Raw genomic sequence first — 18,712 nt, 5'->3', positions numbered from 1 at the left:
AAACACCCGGTAGGTAAATTTTTTGGTTTTAAAGTTCAAAAACATTGAAGTTGAAAAAACCTGTTTAAGAAGGAATTCGATCGAAGCCCCCCTCTGATAACCACAATACATCAGGATCTCCGTAGTTATAGGTATCAAGAATCGCCCCCTAGGATCCTGGTCACCGTCAAATCATCCAGAAGTTCTTGTATCTTTAGGGCGCAAGGGACAGGAACTTTCCGAACTAGCATATAAAAATGTGGTTCATATTATTGAACGAATACAATACTATAGAAACCCATGAGCACAGAACATGAGTTTGCTAGCTGGGGAAATTCCAAATGAAAACATAGATTCATGGAGAGGCTCTGAAAAACCTTATCTCAGAGAGCAAAATGACAATGATTTGGTCGGGTGTTGATCTTACCACCATCGAGCTTCATGGTCACATCAAACTGAAGACTGAAAACGAAAACTTATAATATACAGACTTGAATATAAAAAGTATGTCAAGAAATATTTATATATATCAAATCAGATCATTTTCATCTTTTGATTACTAGACATTTTGTTTTCTTCTTTTAATATCGCTCCTCCACAACATTCTTTCTTGGAATTCAACCATTAGTAGTACACTTGTTATGGGAGGGAATATTTGTTTATATATCAGGATAAGAAGAAAGGGAGACATATTCACAACAGTTTGCATGTTTTCAGGGCCTAAACTTTAACAACTTCTTTATTCTTTTTTTTATTATTATTATTATTATCTAGAATCCAATCAATTACGTAGAAACGCATAGATTGAATGCGTATCACAATATATGATATTGAATGAGCAGCTTCGAAGATCTTGCACCCATGAACTACTAGACAAGCACAAGTGCGAATCATTCGATGTGGGGCTTGGGCTCTTTTCACATTATTGTATAATTAGTGTGAAGGAGTCTGACAGAAAGCGCAGTGACCGTAAATTGTGATTAAATAGGCTTGCAGCTAAATTTCGACCAATTGTATTCGTGTGCTTATTCTTAATTCTTATTTTAGTTGTCTAAGTGGAACTGACTGATTGTATTAAAAACTCCTTATTGCCTGCCTAGCGAGGCACTCACATGGTGAAGTAAATCTTGATATGGACCAGTTGCATATACAAAGACTGAAATTAGATTCTTGTAACCGTGACTTGTCAATTGTCCCAATTATATGTTCAGCTAGATTAATCATGCTCAAACTCTGTTGTTAGTGAATATAGTTTTCCAAGTTTAAATTCAAATCTTCACATTTATACGGCTCCAATACCTTCAAAATAATGGAAAGTACAGAAACTATGAGCCATAACTCTTACTCAAAATTTAGTAAAATTTGATTTTGAGTTCGGGATTTACATTAGTCGGAGGTTTAGCTGATACATTAGTTCTCGTACCTGGTCTTTGTTGTCCAAAGAGACAGAAATTGAGAGATGCATTGATTAGTTGCTTCGACTCTGCGAGAGAACAAAATCGCATGTTTGTTGGAGAGCTTTCGGTGTTGATCGAGAAAACCCTTAGGGCTCGTTTGGTTAGAGAGAGGGTATGGTGTTGGAATGAGAAATCGAGTTGAGGTGGTACGGGGTTGAGGTATCATTCTTAATATCATGTGTTTGGTTAAGTGCTGGAATGAGCATATCTAATTTAAATATTTTTAAGTGATTAATTATAATTAATTTAAAAATATTCTTGAAATAATTTTTTGATATATATTTGAGTCATCAACTTTATTTGGTACTAATAATTCAAATTTAATGATATAAATAAAAATAAAAATAAGACAAACAAAGTTGATTCCTCAAATTTATGTTTCATACCCACCTCCTCCCTTGGGTATGAAAATCTCATATCTTATAGGTTTGAGGTATGGGTTTGAAAGAAATGAAAATCTAACCAAACACCAGGTATGGGTTTAGAATGAACGAAACTCATACCTGATACCAGAAAGACGTGAACTAAACGACCTCTTAATTTTGATGTAGTTTTAATTTAATCATGATATAGTGAACTTGTTTGATTTATGTTATCGGACTCTTCATTTAATTATATCAGACACTCGTCAACATATATTATCGTGCCCGACACTTGGGCGCACATGCCTAACAATCAATCGAGTCTATATAACATATATTTTGATAGATTCTTTAACCCACGAAAATTTATTCGAAACTTCACCCTAACCTGAAATTAGAAGTAAAATAAGAACAGAGTTGATGATTAACCCAAACCAGTAACCCAGCATCTCCAGAGACACTCAGCTTATTTAGACCCAAAAACAAAATACATAATAACGCATGTACAAAATATAGTCGCAACGTCGACTTGCACGTTGTGGGATGAAAATAATCCCAAGGCGTAAAGGTGACGAAGTGGCCCATTGTTTGTGCAGGTGGGAGTAAGCGTCGTTTTAGTGCAAACTAGTGGCACTCATATTACATTTCAGTAAAGATAAAGCTTTCTTCTTCTTGTATGTATACAACTCCATTTATATCTATACTGCTATGGACGACCGATTCTGCTTATAATTAAACATACATGCTGCTAACTATCGCTGATCAAAGTCTTATTATATTCTTCATTTCCCCTTTTTTCTTTTAGTCTTTTATATATTGTGTACTTAACCTACTGCATGTAAGCTTCATCATATCTTTACGAGTATATATTATTTGGGGATCACATTAGAAAATATAACCGAATAGAGAATGATTATGAGTAATACTTTATCAGATTCCTGTGTTCCGATACAAAAGGACATACCTAACCCTTTGAACAGGTGATAAAGTCGGGAATTTTAACTATCTTCGAAAATTGTAAAAAAAATTTAAAACTTGAGAAATGAGAATCATATGATTAGTTATAATCAGTATTGTAAAAAAATATGAATCAGACTTTACGCCGTACGGGATAAGGTTGAATCAGATGAATCTGATAATTAATTGAATAATCGATACTTTAACCAGTTTGACGAGTTACCGAACGACAACTAATTAGTAATTAATTTATAATAATTTATTATAAACAATTATCGATCTCCAGAATCATGATTGTAATTATGAGACGGATGATCTTTGTTTACTGTACTGATTCTTCTAAATCCATAATACGTCCATTCCAATTTACTAACTACGTACCGAACACTTATATTATTATCAATTACACATGCGAATCCACGTACTTGACAAATACTATACAACTTACTACTACATGGTCCATATCTTAAATCATTCATCTCACTCTCATTCTCCCATTCCATCCACATTTCGACTTGACTCACTGACTCACGTTAATTCCTTACCAAGCAACAAAAAGAAACCAACCCTCTCGTAATCTTCTCTCACACATTTCTTCTACTATCATATAACACAACTCCTCCATCTCGCCATACAATCCAACATGTCTGTTCACGCTATTTTTCTCTCCATGCTATGTATTTTATTAGGTCTCGCAAAACCATCGAGTTCTGCAACTGATACATTCGTTTTCGGCGGTTGTTCTCAGATAAAATACGCTCCGGGATCCCCGTACGAGTACAATGTTAATTCGATACTTAGTTCTCTAGTGAACTCGGCTTCCTCGACGAGCTACAACAACTTCAAAATCTCCCTCCCCGGGTCCACTAAAGCCGATATCGTTTACGGACTTTATCAATGCAGAGGCGATCTCAGCAACTCGGACTGCCGAGACTGCGTCGCGCATGCGGTTAGTCGACTCGGCGTCGTGTGTCCCGGGTCATCAGGTGGTGCGTTACAGTTTGATGGTTGTTTTATTAAGTATGACAACATGACATTTTTTGGTGTTCAAGACAAGGGTGTGGTGATGAAGAAATGTGGGCCGTCGATCGGGTTTGATTCGGATGGGATGACTAGCCGGGATTCTTTGCTGGGGTATTTGACGGCTGGGGGTCAGTATTTTAGGGTGGGTGGTTCGGGGAATGTTCAGGGGGTGGCTCAGTGTGTGCAGGATTTGAGCATGAGCCAGTGTCAAGATTGTCTAGCGGAGGCTACTCTGCAGCTCAAGAACCAGTGCGGCTCTGCTGCCTGGGGAGATATGTTCTTGGGGAAGTGCTATGCGCGGTACTCCAGCCGCGGTGATCACTCTAGGGATCACGGTAAGCCCTCCTTCCACCACCACCGCGAACACCCCCGTGGTTGATGGTTACTGAATTTTAGTTATGTGCGAATAAATTTATTTGTTTAGTACTTATTAGTTAATTGGTACTATTTTTGTATTGGTATAGTACTCGTGTAGATTTATAAAATGGATATTCTAACATTATTAGTCGATATATATGGAGATGAAGTGATGAAGCTCACATGGATTGTTGGGAATTTTCACTATTCTTTTAGTGCTACTTGGTTTAACTATTCGAACTTCAAAGATCGAAGAGGCATATTTGTCTAAACAGCAACATTCTGGTTTAGTATTTGACCTTTACCTATAAAGAAGAGATTTTAAAGCTTTCATTAGTCAATTACTACTTTTTCTTCTTACTTTTAAGCTGTAAACTTCTACTTGCGGTCTGGCTTTAACATTATGTAGGATCCAATGCCTGTAGGTTCAAATTTCGAATAAACTACCAGATCTAAGCCAAATTATGTTTAATGTCGTCAAGTTTGAGATAAATGTCAGATGTAAGTTTCTGTCATTACAATATTATTTTTCATGTATTTTTCATGTGGTTCGAAACCATGACCTAGGGAACGAACACTTCACCATCACTCCTATCACGACCCTTAAGGGCTAACAATTGAATAAGAATTCGACATAGTCATGTTCATTACAGAATTAAGAGCTCATGACCTACTCATTTACTAATTATTAGTATTGCATAACTCCGTTGCAGATTCTCATGATGATAATGACAACGACGACGAAATGCAAAAGACACTAGCAATCCTCATCGGACTCATAGCTGGCGTTGCACTGGTCATTGTTTTCTTATCTTGTTTGGCCAAGCTTTGTGACAGAAAAGGTGCAAATACACATCTTTTTCATATCATCATCCCTGTAAATCTAAACTTAGTTACTGACTATACTTGTAAGATAATATAAATAAATATCTCTGAGCCTGATTCTAATTCAAATCACTGCATTGCAGGTGGTGGTGGTGGTAAATAAAGTTGCATTCTTTTTATTAAAAGAAAAATATTCTCCATGCTCTGGTAATTGGCTCTCTGTTTCCTCTGTGGCTTTTAAAAAGGTTTCTTTCATATTTCCTCCAAAGAAGACCCTCACTCCCTTAAAGCTGAGATACAAGAGGACAGATACATTGAAGCAAGAGAAAGGAAATAGTAGAAATAACAGCTGAAAGCTTAGGAGATAGCTCTCCCCACACATACTTTTCCTGCCCTTTTTTATCCTGCAAACAAGTTGTAAATGAATAATAATGCCATCAATATCCTTGCTTTATCAAAGTGCATCCTTAATCAGACAGTACTCATCAGGAATTCCATTGTTTAATGTTAGCAAATTTTAGTTGTTAATCACTTCTTCACTTGTTAACTTTATTGTGTGAGGGGTTTGTGGGAGTCCACCAAAAATCTTTTTCTTTTTCTCGCACTTGTTAATCAGCACCGTGCTTATAATATTACGCTACTGTTTAGTTTTGTGTCTGGACTCTTGATGAAGTATGAATTTGCAAGATAAACATCAAGCGTTTATTGTCGCCTGATAGAAATATGTGGTGAGAAAACTTGCAGATTCAACTTTAGATGAATGCCAAGAAATTCAATTTAATTTCAAAGCTATCAGTTGGTGGTATGTTCTTTTTATATACATAATTATCAATCTCCATCCGTTCTTACTTTATTAAATTCATTTTGTTTTTTTTCCTGTCAATTTAGTCGCGCTCAAGGCTTGTCATACTCCAGAACCATTTGCAAAAGTTTTCTTTTCACTTTATATATGTAATGTAATTTCCCTCCACTTATTCTTCTTTACAGATTTCATATGATATGTATGCAGAGTATACAAGCACATAAAGAAACTCTCGCTCTCAAAATGGATCACTCATTCATTACTATCAGAATACATATTTGCAGAACTGCATCAAAGTTGTTATCAGGATCTCTGTCCTGCTACAATTATCATTCTATCAGTGTAGAAACTAACTGAAAGTCTAAAACAATTAGCGCTTACAATTGTTGAAGGTACCTAAGGAAACATAAGTACCCAGTATATCAGATTCGGAAGCAGAAGGTTGTCTGAGACCGGTTTTCTGTGTACCAGATGTTGGAGGATGCGGCAGTCAAAATTTCAAAATAAAATCTCTGCTTACCAACTGATAAGTTTAGGCAATACTGATGACTAAATTATTAGGATCAATACGATAAATAGTTAAGACAATATTCCAACATATTCAGTTTCACCAAACCAGGGCTGCTTAATAATTGAATTGGCAAAAGTGAACAATTATAAGAGTTAAACAAACAGATGATGATGATACTAGTGGGATAATTATCTAAAAGTATGCATGTAGAATATTCTCTTTCATCAATTATAAGCTCTCTTTATGTTCAAAAGATTTTATTAAGGTGGATTTGGTAACTATGGATTATTACGTGGTCATCATCAACAATGTTCATGTTTATGTCTATCCACACATCTGTTGCTTATGTTTGCAAACTAGTAGATGCATACGTAGCACCTCTAACACGCCTTTCTGTATATATCAGTACAATTGATTATATAATTATACAGTCATGATCTGTTGGATTATAGCTATTAGCATAGATATTAAGATCCTTGGGGCTAATGTTGAAGCTTGAAACGGAGTCTGGACTCATAAAGAATTAAGGATCATGCAGTGTTCTGCAATTTTTTTGTACAACTGAAATATTCGTTGATAATTCTTACTAAAGTATTTCACAAATTCTGAGCCTCTGGATAACATCTGAGTAATTAACAAATTAGCCTATAAGATCGATGAGGAACGAAGCCTCAATCAGTTCCCATCTCCATTTTTCACCCTCATTGACAATTTGCTAGCAAACTTGCTTGAATGTTCTTTGTGTTGTACAATCTGTGCAAAACCAACAATACAGTACGTGCGTTTGTGTGTGTGCGCGAGAAACAGTGTACGTAAGGAGGCAGTATAGAACGAAGGATATAAGAACAGAGATCCGAGTCCAGTGCGTAACTGTCTCCTTAAAGCGTATTTCGCCCTCACCGTGTGTGATGAACGATCGCCTCCCAGGATAAAACGGATTGACGATGCGAGAAGCACCTTCGACGAACTTGAACAAGGACTGAAACTATCACCGACGCGGCTAGGGTTTTTGGGTGCGAGAGAGGCTGTGTATTTTTCGTGTGTATAAACCCTAATCTATAATGAGTATATATAGACAATGCAAGACTTGTGTGCTACGCTTCGTAATTAATTAAAACGCGTTTAATTAATTTACGCGGTTATAAATTAAATCCGAAATCAAATCGGAATTAATTTAAACCAAGCAATTAATCCGAAATCAAATCGGAATTAATTTCTGCAATTTAATTGAGCCCAAGCCCAGTGGAAAAATAAATTCAGCAAAACTAGTCCGTAATTCTTCGGGCCCAGATTTTGCTGCATTCGTGTCCGCAGGTCGCACACGCGGAAAAGCCCGAGGCTTTCGAAGCCACGAAATTTCCCTCGAAATCCCACGATTTGCACCCCCCCTGCGCGCACGTAGGTGGTGGAGCATAACACTAGTAACACATTTGGACTCTACCAAAGTGTTTTACTATATAAAGCCTTTAAAGGCTCTTTATTGAATCTATGTGGGATTCAAGCTTTCTATTCCATTTTTTCCACTACCAAGGAAATAACTTTGGATCATCATAACTCATCCATTCCTTAGTCGTTTTGAGTGAATAAACATGCATTGGAAAGCTCTCTCGGAGGAGAACATAATCCAAGCATAACCCGCCACGAGCACGTAGCCGAGCCTCACTCAAATTGGTGCTCAAAATGACAAATTTCCAACAATCCCCCACATGGGTGAGATTGATGATTTTCAGTAGCACACACCAGATAGACAGACACGGGGTTTGACTTTTGGTGATAGTTTCTGCGATCAGATATAGCATACGATAGGTAGAGAATGCTCCTTGAACCTTCGCTCGATTAAGCACATCGACTTTACTGGTAGACAGTGGACGTGCTTGTCCTTGAACTGTTCGACCGTTTATGTAAACGATGATATACTTATCACTATATCCTTTCTGACTTGTTCAGTTCTCATGATTATGTCCATTTTGGCCATGGAACATCGTCCTGGTTCTGCAGGAGTTTCTAAAGAATTGTGCCTCGCAATTCTCCTTTGAAGCGGCCCCACTTCTCTCCTACATAGGTGATCTTTATCTTATAGAGTAACCCGCGTTTACTCAACTGAATTCCACGCGTGTACCACTCCATGTATTCACCAAAGATCATTAAAAGCTCAAGGCTTAACCTCGTACCTTACGGGTCTCACTGTTTCTTCATCATAGGAACAGGCCAGGGGTTACCCCCACAGTGATTAGATCATCATGATTTAGTTGTCCCATTGAACCAAGTTCTTGGGATCTCCAGTCAGCAATGGTTGGGTGTCCACCATGATGCCGTTAAGCTATAGGCTTAAGACCCATTCCTCTCGATGATTTCTCAACCACTTCTCTTGGTAACCCTTTGGTTAGTGGATCCGCAATATTATCCTTTGACGGTATATAGTCAATAGTGATAATTCCGGTTGAGATTAATTGTCTAATGGAACTATGTCGTCGTCGTATATGACGGGACTTTCCATTATACATTGTGCTCTGTGCTCTGCCAATAGCGGATTGACTATCACAATGTATCCCTATTGCAGTCACAGGCCTCGGCCATCTTGGAATATCCTCCAGAAATTGGCGTAGATATTCAGCCTCTTCAGCGCATTTATCTAAAGCCACAAACTCAGCTTCCATTGTGGAGTGAGTTATAACCGTTTGCTTGGAGGATTTCCATGATACTGCTGCTCCAGCTAGTGTAAACACGTAGCCACTCGTAGACTTTAGTGCCTTCTTGCTAGATATCCAGTTTGCGTCAGTATATCCTTCTAATACTGCTGGGTATCTGCCATAGTGCAATCCATAGTCTCGAGTTCCCCTTAGGTACCTTAGTACCCTTATGATTGCTTTCCAGTGATCATCTCCAGGATTACTCGTGAACCTACTCAACTTGCTAATTGAGTACGCAATGTCTGGTCTTGTACAACTCATTAAGTACATCAAACTTCCAATTATCCTAGAGTACTCCAACTGAGATACCCCCTCACCTTTATTCTTGGATAGATGTAAAGTCATATCCACAGGTGTCCTAGCTTTCTCAGTATCATCCTTAAGAAACCTCTCAAGGATCTTGTCAACGTAATGAGGTTGACTTAGTGCGAGACCCTCTGATGTTCTAGAAATTTGGATTCCTAGAATTACATTTGCGAGTCCCATGTCTTTCATGTCAAATCTTGATTTTAACATGTCCTTTGTGGATTTGATCACTTTTTCATTGCTTCCGGCAATAAGTAGATCATCCACATACAATGTCATCATGACATAACCGCTCTCGTCATCCTTGTAATAGGCACAGCTATCACATTCGTTGATCTTGAAGTTGTGTGCTAACACGACTTCATCAAATTTCTCATGCCATTTCATAGGCGCTTGCTTCAAGCCATATAGTGATTTCACTAATTTACAGACTTTCCTTTCTTGCCCAGGGACAGCAAACCCTTCAGGTTGTTCCATATAGATTTCCTCATCTATATCCCCATTTAGAAAAGCTGTTTTCACATCCATCTGATGCACTGTTAAGTTCCGCATCGCAGCGATTGCAAACATCATCCTTATAGACGTGATTCTCGTCACAGGAGAATACGTATCAAAATAATCAAGGCCTTTCTGTTGCTTGTATCCTTTGATTACAAGTCTGGCCTTATACTTATCAATGGTTCCGTCAGGTTTCAATTTCTTTTTGAAAACCCATTTGCTGCCTAGTGCTTTACAACCAGGTGGCAGGTCCACTAATTCCCAAGTGTGATTCTGTAATATAGAATCAATTTCGCTTTTGATGGCCTCTTTCCACATAGGTCCATCAGGTGAGGTGATTGCTTCCTTATAGGTTTTCGGATCACCTTCTTCGAGCAAATAGGTCATGAAGTCTGACCCAAAGGATTTCTCCGTTCGTTGTCTTTTGCTCCTCCTCACAACCCCCACATTTTCATCATCACTTTCATCATTCTCATTTTCATCATCTACAGATTCATGAGTTCGTTTAGATGTCGTAGGGTGCTCGTTTCTTGGATTACAAGGAAATGTAGTCTCAAAGAATGAGGCATTTCTTGATTCCATGATCGTATTCTTTTGAATCTCAGGAATCTTAGAATCATACACAAGAAACCGATATGATGTACTACGCGGAGGATATCCGATGAAGATACAATCCACGGTTTTCGGACCAATCTTCACCTTCTTAGGTATAGGGATCAGTACCTTAGCAAGGCACCCCCACACTTTCAGGTGTTTGTAGCTCGGTTTCTTTTTCTCCCACATTTCATAAGGACTCACATCCTTATTCTTGCGCATCGTAATATTTAAAATATTATTTGCGCTTAAGATGGCTTCCCCCCACATCGATTGCGGAAGTCCAGAGCTTAGCAACATCGCATTCATCATCTCTTTGAGAGTGCGATTCTTCCTCTCAGCCACTCCATTTGACTGAGGGGAGTATGGTGCAGTGACCTCATGGATTATACCATGTTGTGAACAGAATTCCCCAAAAGGTTCAACATATTCACCTCCACGATCGCTACGAATCCTTTTGATTTTCTCAGTTTGTTGTCTCTCGACTTCTTCCTTATAGATTTTAAATTTATCTATAGCTTCATCTTTGCTTTTCAGCAAATATACATAGCAGTATTTTGTACAATCATCTATGAATGTAATAAAATACTTATTTCCTCCTCTTGTTGGAGCGAATTTTAAATCACATATATCGCTATGTACTAGGTCCAGCACCTTGGTGTTTCTTTCCACACGTTTAAAGGATGATCTCGTTAATTTTGCCTCAACACAAGTTTCACACTTATGTTTTGAATCGATAGTTAATTTTGGTATGTATTCTTTTGCACTTAATCTTCGTAAAGTGTCATAATTCACATGTCCTAATCTAGCATGCCATAAATTAGGAGACTCAAGCAAGTAAGCAGAAGAATTCTTCATTTCATTCTTTTCCTTAACGGACATTACATTGAGCTTAAACAGCCCATCACTAGCATAGCCCTTGCCTACATACATACCACTCTTAGACAAAACAACTTTATCTGACTCTATTACAATGCGAAAGCCATGTTTACTCAACAAAGAACCGGACACAAGGTTCTTGCGAATATCAGGCACATAAAGTACATTCTTCAAAGTCAGATTCTTCCCAGAGGTCATCTTCAGAATCACCGTGCCTTCCCCTTCAATGGTAGAAGTCGCAGAGTTTCCCATGTAGAGCTTCTCACCAGCATCAGAAGCTACAAGGCTAGAGAAAGTCGCCTTGTCGGAGCAAATATGCCTAGATGCTCCTGTATCAATCCACCATTCTCGCGGATTTGATCCAACCAGGTTCACCTCAGAGACCGTAGCACAGAGGTCTATATCACCTATCTCCTTGGAGATATTATCAACCATGTTTGCTTCTTTCTTCTTGGTCTTCTTAGGCTTCCTACAGTCAGCAGACCTATGACCAACTTTGTCACAGTTGAAGCACTTTCCTTGGAACTTCGAAGGCTTCGAAACTCCTCCTTTGGGTGCCAGTTTAGCCCCTTTCCCGGAACTGGTCTTCTTGGACTTGGAGCTTTGAGCATGCTCCACCATATTTGCCTTTTCACCGGCAATATGCTTCTTTCCAGATCCCCTGTTATTTTATTCAATGCGAAGTCTAACAATCAGATCCTCCATTGTCATCTCCTTTCGCTTATGCTTAAGGTAGTTCTGGAAATCTTTCCATCCAGGAGGCAGCTTTTCTATTACAGCAGCAACTTGGAAAGATTCTGTGAGACCCATCCGCTCGGCATGCATCTCATGAATAATCAGCTGCAACTCTTGCACCTGACTGTCAACAGTCTTGGAATCCACCATCTTGTAGTCAAGAAAGCGTCCAACAATCCACTTCTTGGCACCGGCATCTTCGGTTTTATACTTACGGTCAAGTGATTCCCATAAGTCCTTAGATGTTACCTTCGAACTGTACACATCATACAGCGGGCCAGTCAGACCATTAAGCACAAAGTTCCGACAAATATAGTCGGAGTGCTTCCATGCATCAACGGCAAACACCGCCTGCGCATCGCTCTCAGCAGTGAGCATAGGTGTCTCTTCTTTCAGATAGCGAGACAAATTTAGTGTGGTCAGGTAGAACAACATCTTCTGCTGCCACTGTTTGAAGTTCGTTCCGTTGAACTTTTCTGGCCTTTCAGCGTGAGAAGTAGGCACATGAGGCACAGCTGGCGCAAAGGGCGCAACAGGCGCAACAGGCGCTGTATGCACAGCAGTCCCAATCGGCTGAGGAACATGTCCTGCCGGACAGTGTGTAAGTGGAACACTGAACTGACCAAAGGTCATCTGTCCCGCAGGACCATAGCCCGGAGGCGTAGTTCCAGAACCGTAGCCCGGAGGCGTAGTCCCGAAGCCGAAGCCCGCAGGCGTAGGTCCAGAACCAGAGCCCGCAGGCGTAGGTCCAGAACCAGATGGCACACCCCCATCTGGATTAACCAGTGCGTTGGGGTTACCTTGCGACTGCTGCGGCTGACCCCCATCTGGATTAACCAGTGCGTTGGGATCAACAGCCGTACCACTCGTAGGGATAGCATTATTAACATTCTCCATTAAATCTGTATTCCAACACGCAAACAAACCAAATCAATTACGCAATCAAACCAAACCAAAACAATCACAGTTGTAAAACAGAATAAAATACGCTTTAAGATTGTTGTACAATCTGTGCAAAACCAACAATACAGTACGTGCGTTTGTGTGTGTGCGCGAGAAACAGTGTACGTAAGGAGGCAGTATAGAACGAAGGATATAAGAACAGAGATCCGAGTCCAGTGCGTAACTGTCTCCTTAAAGCGTATTTCGCCCTCACCGTGTGTGATGAACGATCGCCTCCCAGGATAAAACGGATTGACGATGCGAGAAGCACCTTCGACGAACTTGAACAAGGACTGAAACTATCACCGACGCGGCTAGGGTTTTTGGGTGCGAGAGAGGCTGTGTATTTTTCGTGTGTATAAACCCTAATCTATAATGAGTATATATAGACAATGCAAGACTTGTGTGCTACGCTTCGTAATTAATTAAAACGCGTTTAATTAATTTACGCGGTTATAAATTAAATCCGAAATCAAATCGGAATTAATTTAAACCTTTAATTGAGCCCAAGCCCAGTGGAAAAATAAATTCAGCAAAACTAGTCCGTAATTCTTCGGGCCCAGATTTTGCTGCATTCGTGTCCGCAGGTCGCACACGCGGAAAAGCCCGAGGCTTTCGAAGCCACGAAATTTCCCTCGAAATCCCACGATTTGCACCCCCCCTGCGCGCACGTAGGTGGTGGAGCATAACACTAGTAACACATTTGGACTCTACCAAAGTGTTTTACTATATAAAGCCTTTAAAGGCTCTTTATTGAATCTATGTGGGATTCAAGCTTTCTATTCCATTTTTTCCACTACCAAGGAAACAACTTTGGATCATCATAACTCATCCATTCCTTAGTCGTTTTGAGTGAATAAACATGCATTGGAAAGCTCTCTCGGAGGAGAACATAATCCAAGCATAACCCGCCACGAGCACGTAGCCGAGCCTCACTCAAATTGGTGCTCAAAATGACAAATTTCCAACACTTTGTTCCTAGACAGAGGTAAAACAAACCTCTGTCAAGCTCCTATCTTTAACCCAGAACTGAAACTCACTAGGTGTCCTGTTTTATTAATCCAGATAAAGAATCCAATTAAGTTATCGATCCTAAAGGCCCAAAGTAGTACAATTCATTTCAATTAATAACTATAATGGCCCAAAATATAAATTATTATCTCGGCATTAGCGTAGTAATATCTCTTTGTCGAGGGTAGAATCTCCATAGAGGCAAGGTTTGTGTATTTAAAATTCTAAAATTGACCATTATCAGAATAATACTCTGTATAACACAGAAAGACAACTAAATACACTTGTTTCTGTTCCAAGTTTACAACTGTGGCATTTCGAAGTAAGGTATGACACCACATAAAAAATGACTATCGTCGTGACACTTCCATGGATGCAGAATGCGTGAATAGACTTGTGATGGCCGAAGTGTGTGCTATTTGCTACTCATCCCATTTTGTGGTATCATAATTTGTGGCCCATCAGTTTTTCGTCGCAATGAGAAGCTTTACATACTAGATTGTTATATCATCAGAACTATAGTTCTTGACAAGTATAGAGGACATATATTTTCTGGTATTTGCTTCAATTTATTCGTCTGGTTGATAATTGATTGAATCCAAAGGGGACTTCTCGTATTTAGAATCATTCTGCAATATGTTTTAATCAACTCGACAATTCCTGAGATTCTTGAAGTGAAATTGACGAACTATTGATGTAACAGAGTGACTTGTGTTCTGGAAGCTAAAACTACCAACCATTCTTCACGAATATAACGAATAAAACTCCCTACACATATGATTACAATTCAACCATGACTTCAGGCATCAATATCATTCACATATACTTTCAACTGCTAGTATGAATTGGTCAAGTAATAACAACAAGTTTTATATAGTACCATTTCCTAAAGGAAAAGGATCGTCTAGTCAACGCCGTGTGTTTTACATTGACGAGATTACATCGAAACTACTACTCCTTGTATCAGATTCTCAGTTCTTGCATTCAAATACTATTAATAAATCTTCGAAATCAATATTCACACCATTATTGCAAAACATTGATCAGTTATCACAAACCGAAACTTGATAAAATGATACCTGTTTACATTCTTGTTTTCATACTGTCAACTTCTTTATTTCCCGCAGGATTCTCCGACATAACAACCGATGGAGCTGCCTTGCTCCGCTTTAGAGACGCGGTTAGAGGCCGTACTCTTCTTTGGAACACGTCGGAATCCACCCCGTGTTCATGGAGAGGCATTACATGTGACCCTGGTAACAATAATGTCATCCAACTACGCCTTCCTGCTGCTGGTTTATCGGGTGAAATTCCAGTTAATACTGTTGGAAATTTAAGTAATCTTCGTGTACTGAGTCTCCGAAAAAATACTCTTTCTGGTGCACTCCCGGAAGATTTAGGCTCATGCACCGAGTTACGGTCTCTGAATTTAGAAGAAAATACGTTTTCTGACAGCATCCCGGTCAGTTTGTTTAGTCTGAATAAACTCGTTCGTTTAAGTTTATCGAATAATAATCTGTCAGGAGATTTCTCCTCGGAGTTTAACAAATTGAATCAGCTGAAAACGTTGTTATTGGGAAATAATCAACTCACAGGGTCACTTCCGGAGTTGAATGATCTTAGCGGACTTTCAAATTTTAGTGTTGCTTTTAACAATTTGACGGGGTCTATTCCAAGTTTTTTTCGGAGATTTTCTTCGGATGCATTTATCGGGAACTCACTGTGTGGATCCCCTTTGAATTCTTGTGAAGACGGATCAGAGCTTTCTAATGGAGCCATTGGGGGAATTGTTGTAGGTTCAGTGACTGCATTACTTGTGGTTCTTGTTCTTTCGTTTCTTTTACTACGAAAATATAGGATAAGTCCGCAATCTGCTACACCCTCACCAGAGATTCTGCCTGAAATTCGATCACGGAGTTCAAGACAGGCGACAGAAAATAGGGGAGTTGATGATGGGGTTTCCAGGTCAGTGAATTCAGAAGATAGTAGTGGAAATAAGGGGTTGGTTTTCTTTAAAGAGAAAATGAATGTTTTTGGTTTTGAAGATCTGTTGAGAGCTTCAGCTGAGGTCATGGGAAAGGATAGTAAACTTGGGTCAACATATAAAGCATATCTAGATGGTGGGATTGTAGTAGTTGTTAAGAGATTGAAAAATGTGGGTGTTTCTATAGAGGAGTTTACCGAAAATGTTGAGAAATTGGGAGATTTGGACCATGAAAATCTGGTTTCTCCCCGGGGATACTTCTGTGGGAGGGAAGAGAAGCTTCTGGTTTATGAGTACATGCCAATGGGAAGCTTGTCTGCTGTTTTGCACGGTGAGTTGTTATTCTTACATTATTTGCTAATTTATATTTTCTCCTGACGGACTCTGGTTCGGGTTTTTTTCTTTGTTCTTTAAATATATGACGCATGAAGAGTTTCTGATTCGCGAGGGCAAAGGCCAGTTCTTGTCGTAGTGTTGATGAGCACTGCCTAGCCAAATTATGTTTCTGAGAACTGAAATTTTACATTTTTTGATTCAAGGACATTTATGACACAACAGTTTAAACTTATTATTCTTCTACATGTGAAATTTTCAGGAACTAGAGAGGCAGCAAAGCAAGAATTGAATTGGGAAGTTCGAACAAGAATAGCTTTCCAAGTTGCCCTTGCCATCAAACACCTCCATTCCAATGACATAATCCACGGAAACATCAAATCATCTAACATTCTACTCAAAGACCGTGAATACAATGCGTGTGTCTCTGAGTTCGGGATCACACAGCTCCATTCTGCCAACTCTCCCCTCAGCTCTGCTGGCTATATAGCACCTGAAGTGACAAAGTACAATGAGGTTTCCCAACAAGCTGATGTCTACAGTTTTGGTGTTCTCCTAATAGAATTGTTGCTGGGCAGAGCCCCGATGAATACTATCACCAGGGCGAAACTCAACTTGCCTAAGATAGGTAGTTCAATGGCTGAAGGGAAATTGGAACTTGACGTCTTTGATCCAGAACTCATCAAGAACAGCAGCATTAAGGAGAAGATTTTCCAGTTTTTGTTTGTCGCGATTTCGTGCACCACTCAAGACCCCGAGGGACGCCCATCCATGGACAAAGTCACAGGACTTCTAAAGAGCATTCATTTATTCTCAAGACAAGAATCTTAACTGTATACATACTGTAAATAACATTAGAAAAGTATCGGATTAGTCCTCTTGGAAAAAATATTGATTATATTTTACCACTATCTTAGTACCTGTGTATTTGAGTTATATTAACATTTATATACAATTGATGTACATTTTCAAGTACATCATTTTTTTTTAACGTAGTCCCCCGGAAAGGAGAGGCTGCCGGAGAATAAGGTGTGTTTTTTCTTTGTCCACGAGGTGTGATTTTGTTGAAGACTTGGAAGAAAGAAAGACTTGTAATTTACAAATTTCCGCTCCTAACCACTTCTATAAGACTATAACCGTGTTTCCGAATGTGGAAGTCTGATGTTTGAATTTTGGTGAGGGGTCAAATGAAGACATGAGGAAATGTTCCAAGTATTAGGTGGATAGTTTCAAATGTGTATGAGCTATGAAGTCCACTTCATTAGGCCTCTTTTGGCCCAAAAAGCAAAGAACAGAAATGTTTGGGTGAATTTGGGTACATCCCCATTTGACAATTTCCAAGCGTGTATTTGACCTTGTCAAGCATCGTGCCTGGTTAATTACTCCCTCCGTTTTTTTCTTTCTCTTTTGTTTGACATGTTGAGACTGTTCATAGCATGAAATAAATTACTAATTTACATCTAATATATAAAATTAAATATATTCATTAGTGATCTTGTAGGTATCGTATTTACGAGATTTTAATATGGTGAAGTTTTTATATTTACAGAGTTTATTCGATTGGGATTTTAACGGATTATTTTTAATCCATGGATTTTAATGGATTGTATGTGATTTGGATTTTGTGCGGATTCTTGATAAAAAGTCGCAAAGTTGATAAGATTTAACCACAATGCATCAAAATCTCATTGATTTTGGTGGGATTTCAAAAAATTTAAAATACACTGAAAAATGTCACAAAATCCATCATTTTATGAAATCCAAAAAAATCCATCAGCATTTGAATACCATCAGATTTTAATGGGTTTTAAACAATCACAATCTAATACCATCGGATTTTAAAGCATAATTTAAAATCCCAAATGAATACAACCAGATTTTGTAGCATAATTTAAAACCTCAATTGAATACCTCAAGATTTTAATGAATTTCAAACAACCCCAATCGAATACTCTCAGATTTCATGATTGAAAAAAATGTTTTAATATTTCAATCCAATACACTCCTCTTAATACTAATACGAAATTAGAGATATTAATGATAAAAAATATGTGTTGATAAGCGTGATAAAGAGAAACATGAAAAGTATTATGAGACAGAGGGAGTATAGATTATCAGACTCTTTAAGATATTCATTTATAATAGTAATAATTTAATAATTTAATACCTTAAAATCTTCCCGTATTATTAACTTAAATGGAATATACACTAATTTTAGTAAATAAAAAAAATAGTGATGTAAAAATTTATGAATTATTAATAAATTTTGGATTAATTCTTAAAGAAATCACCAATTTACCGATTATATTATGATTTGGCTAAAAAAATCTCTAATAATTTCATGTGAGTCTTGGATTAATAGATCATTTGATTAATTCCCAATTTTTGATTTTTATAATCGTCAAAAAAACACAACCACGATTATATTATTTTTACAATCGATATTTTAATTTCAAAAAAAAAAAAG

At 38.4% G+C, this 18,712-nt stretch overlaps 2 protein-coding genes across 2 annotated transcripts; both read left to right on the top strand.

The window, feature by feature from the left end:
- The first annotated feature begins 3,176 nt into the window (after window positions 1-3,176).
- LOC108206062 (plasmodesmata-located protein 6) lies at window positions 3,177-5,465 on the top strand. The gene is made up of 3 exons (XM_017376235.2): window positions 3,177-4,113; window positions 4,849-4,977; window positions 5,104-5,465. Exons 1-3 carry the CDS (start codon window positions 3,399-3,401, stop codon window positions 5,121-5,123), a joined length of 864 nt encoding a protein of 287 aa, XP_017231724.1. The 5' UTR covers window positions 3,177-3,398; the 3' UTR covers window positions 5,124-5,465.
- A 9,394-nt stretch (window positions 5,466-14,859) lies between these two features.
- LOC108206965 (probable inactive receptor kinase RLK902) lies at window positions 14,860-17,236 on the top strand. Its single transcript, XM_017377418.2, has 2 exons — window positions 14,860-16,243; window positions 16,508-17,236. The coding sequence occupies exons 1-2, from the start codon at window positions 15,001-15,003 to the stop codon at window positions 17,074-17,076; spliced, it is 1,812 nt and encodes a 603-aa protein (XP_017232907.1). The 5' UTR covers window positions 14,860-15,000; the 3' UTR covers window positions 17,077-17,236.
- Window positions 17,237-18,712: the final 1,476 nt, after the last annotated feature.

The sequence above is a fragment of the Daucus carota genome, chromosome 2 (assembly GCF_001625215.2).
Source record: "Daucus carota subsp. sativus chromosome 2, DH1 v3.0, whole genome shotgun sequence".
Taxonomy (NCBI): domain Eukaryota; kingdom Viridiplantae; phylum Streptophyta; class Magnoliopsida; order Apiales; family Apiaceae; genus Daucus; species Daucus carota.
The sequence above is the reverse complement of the archived record's forward strand: the minus strand, read 5'-3'. Positions and strand labels throughout refer to the sequence as shown.

Coding starts and splice junctions, on each gene's coding strand:
- LOC108206062 (XM_017376235.2), top strand. CDS start 3,399: ATGTCTGTTCACGCTATTTTTCTCTCCATGCTATGTATTTTATTAGGT. Junction 4,114..4,848: donor TGATCACTCTAGGGATCACG/GTAAGCCCTCCT, acceptor ACTCCGTTGCAG/ATTCTCATGATGATAATGAC. Junction 4,978..5,103: donor CAAGCTTTGTGACAGAAAAG/GTGCAAATACAC, acceptor ACTGCATTGCAG/GTGGTGGTGGTGGTAAATAA.
- LOC108206965 (XM_017377418.2), top strand. CDS start 15,001: ATGATACCTGTTTACATTCTTGTTTTCATACTGTCAACTTCTTTATTT. Junction 16,244..16,507: donor CTTGTCTGCTGTTTTGCACG/GTGAGTTGTTAT, acceptor TGAAATTTTCAG/GAACTAGAGAGGCAGCAAAG.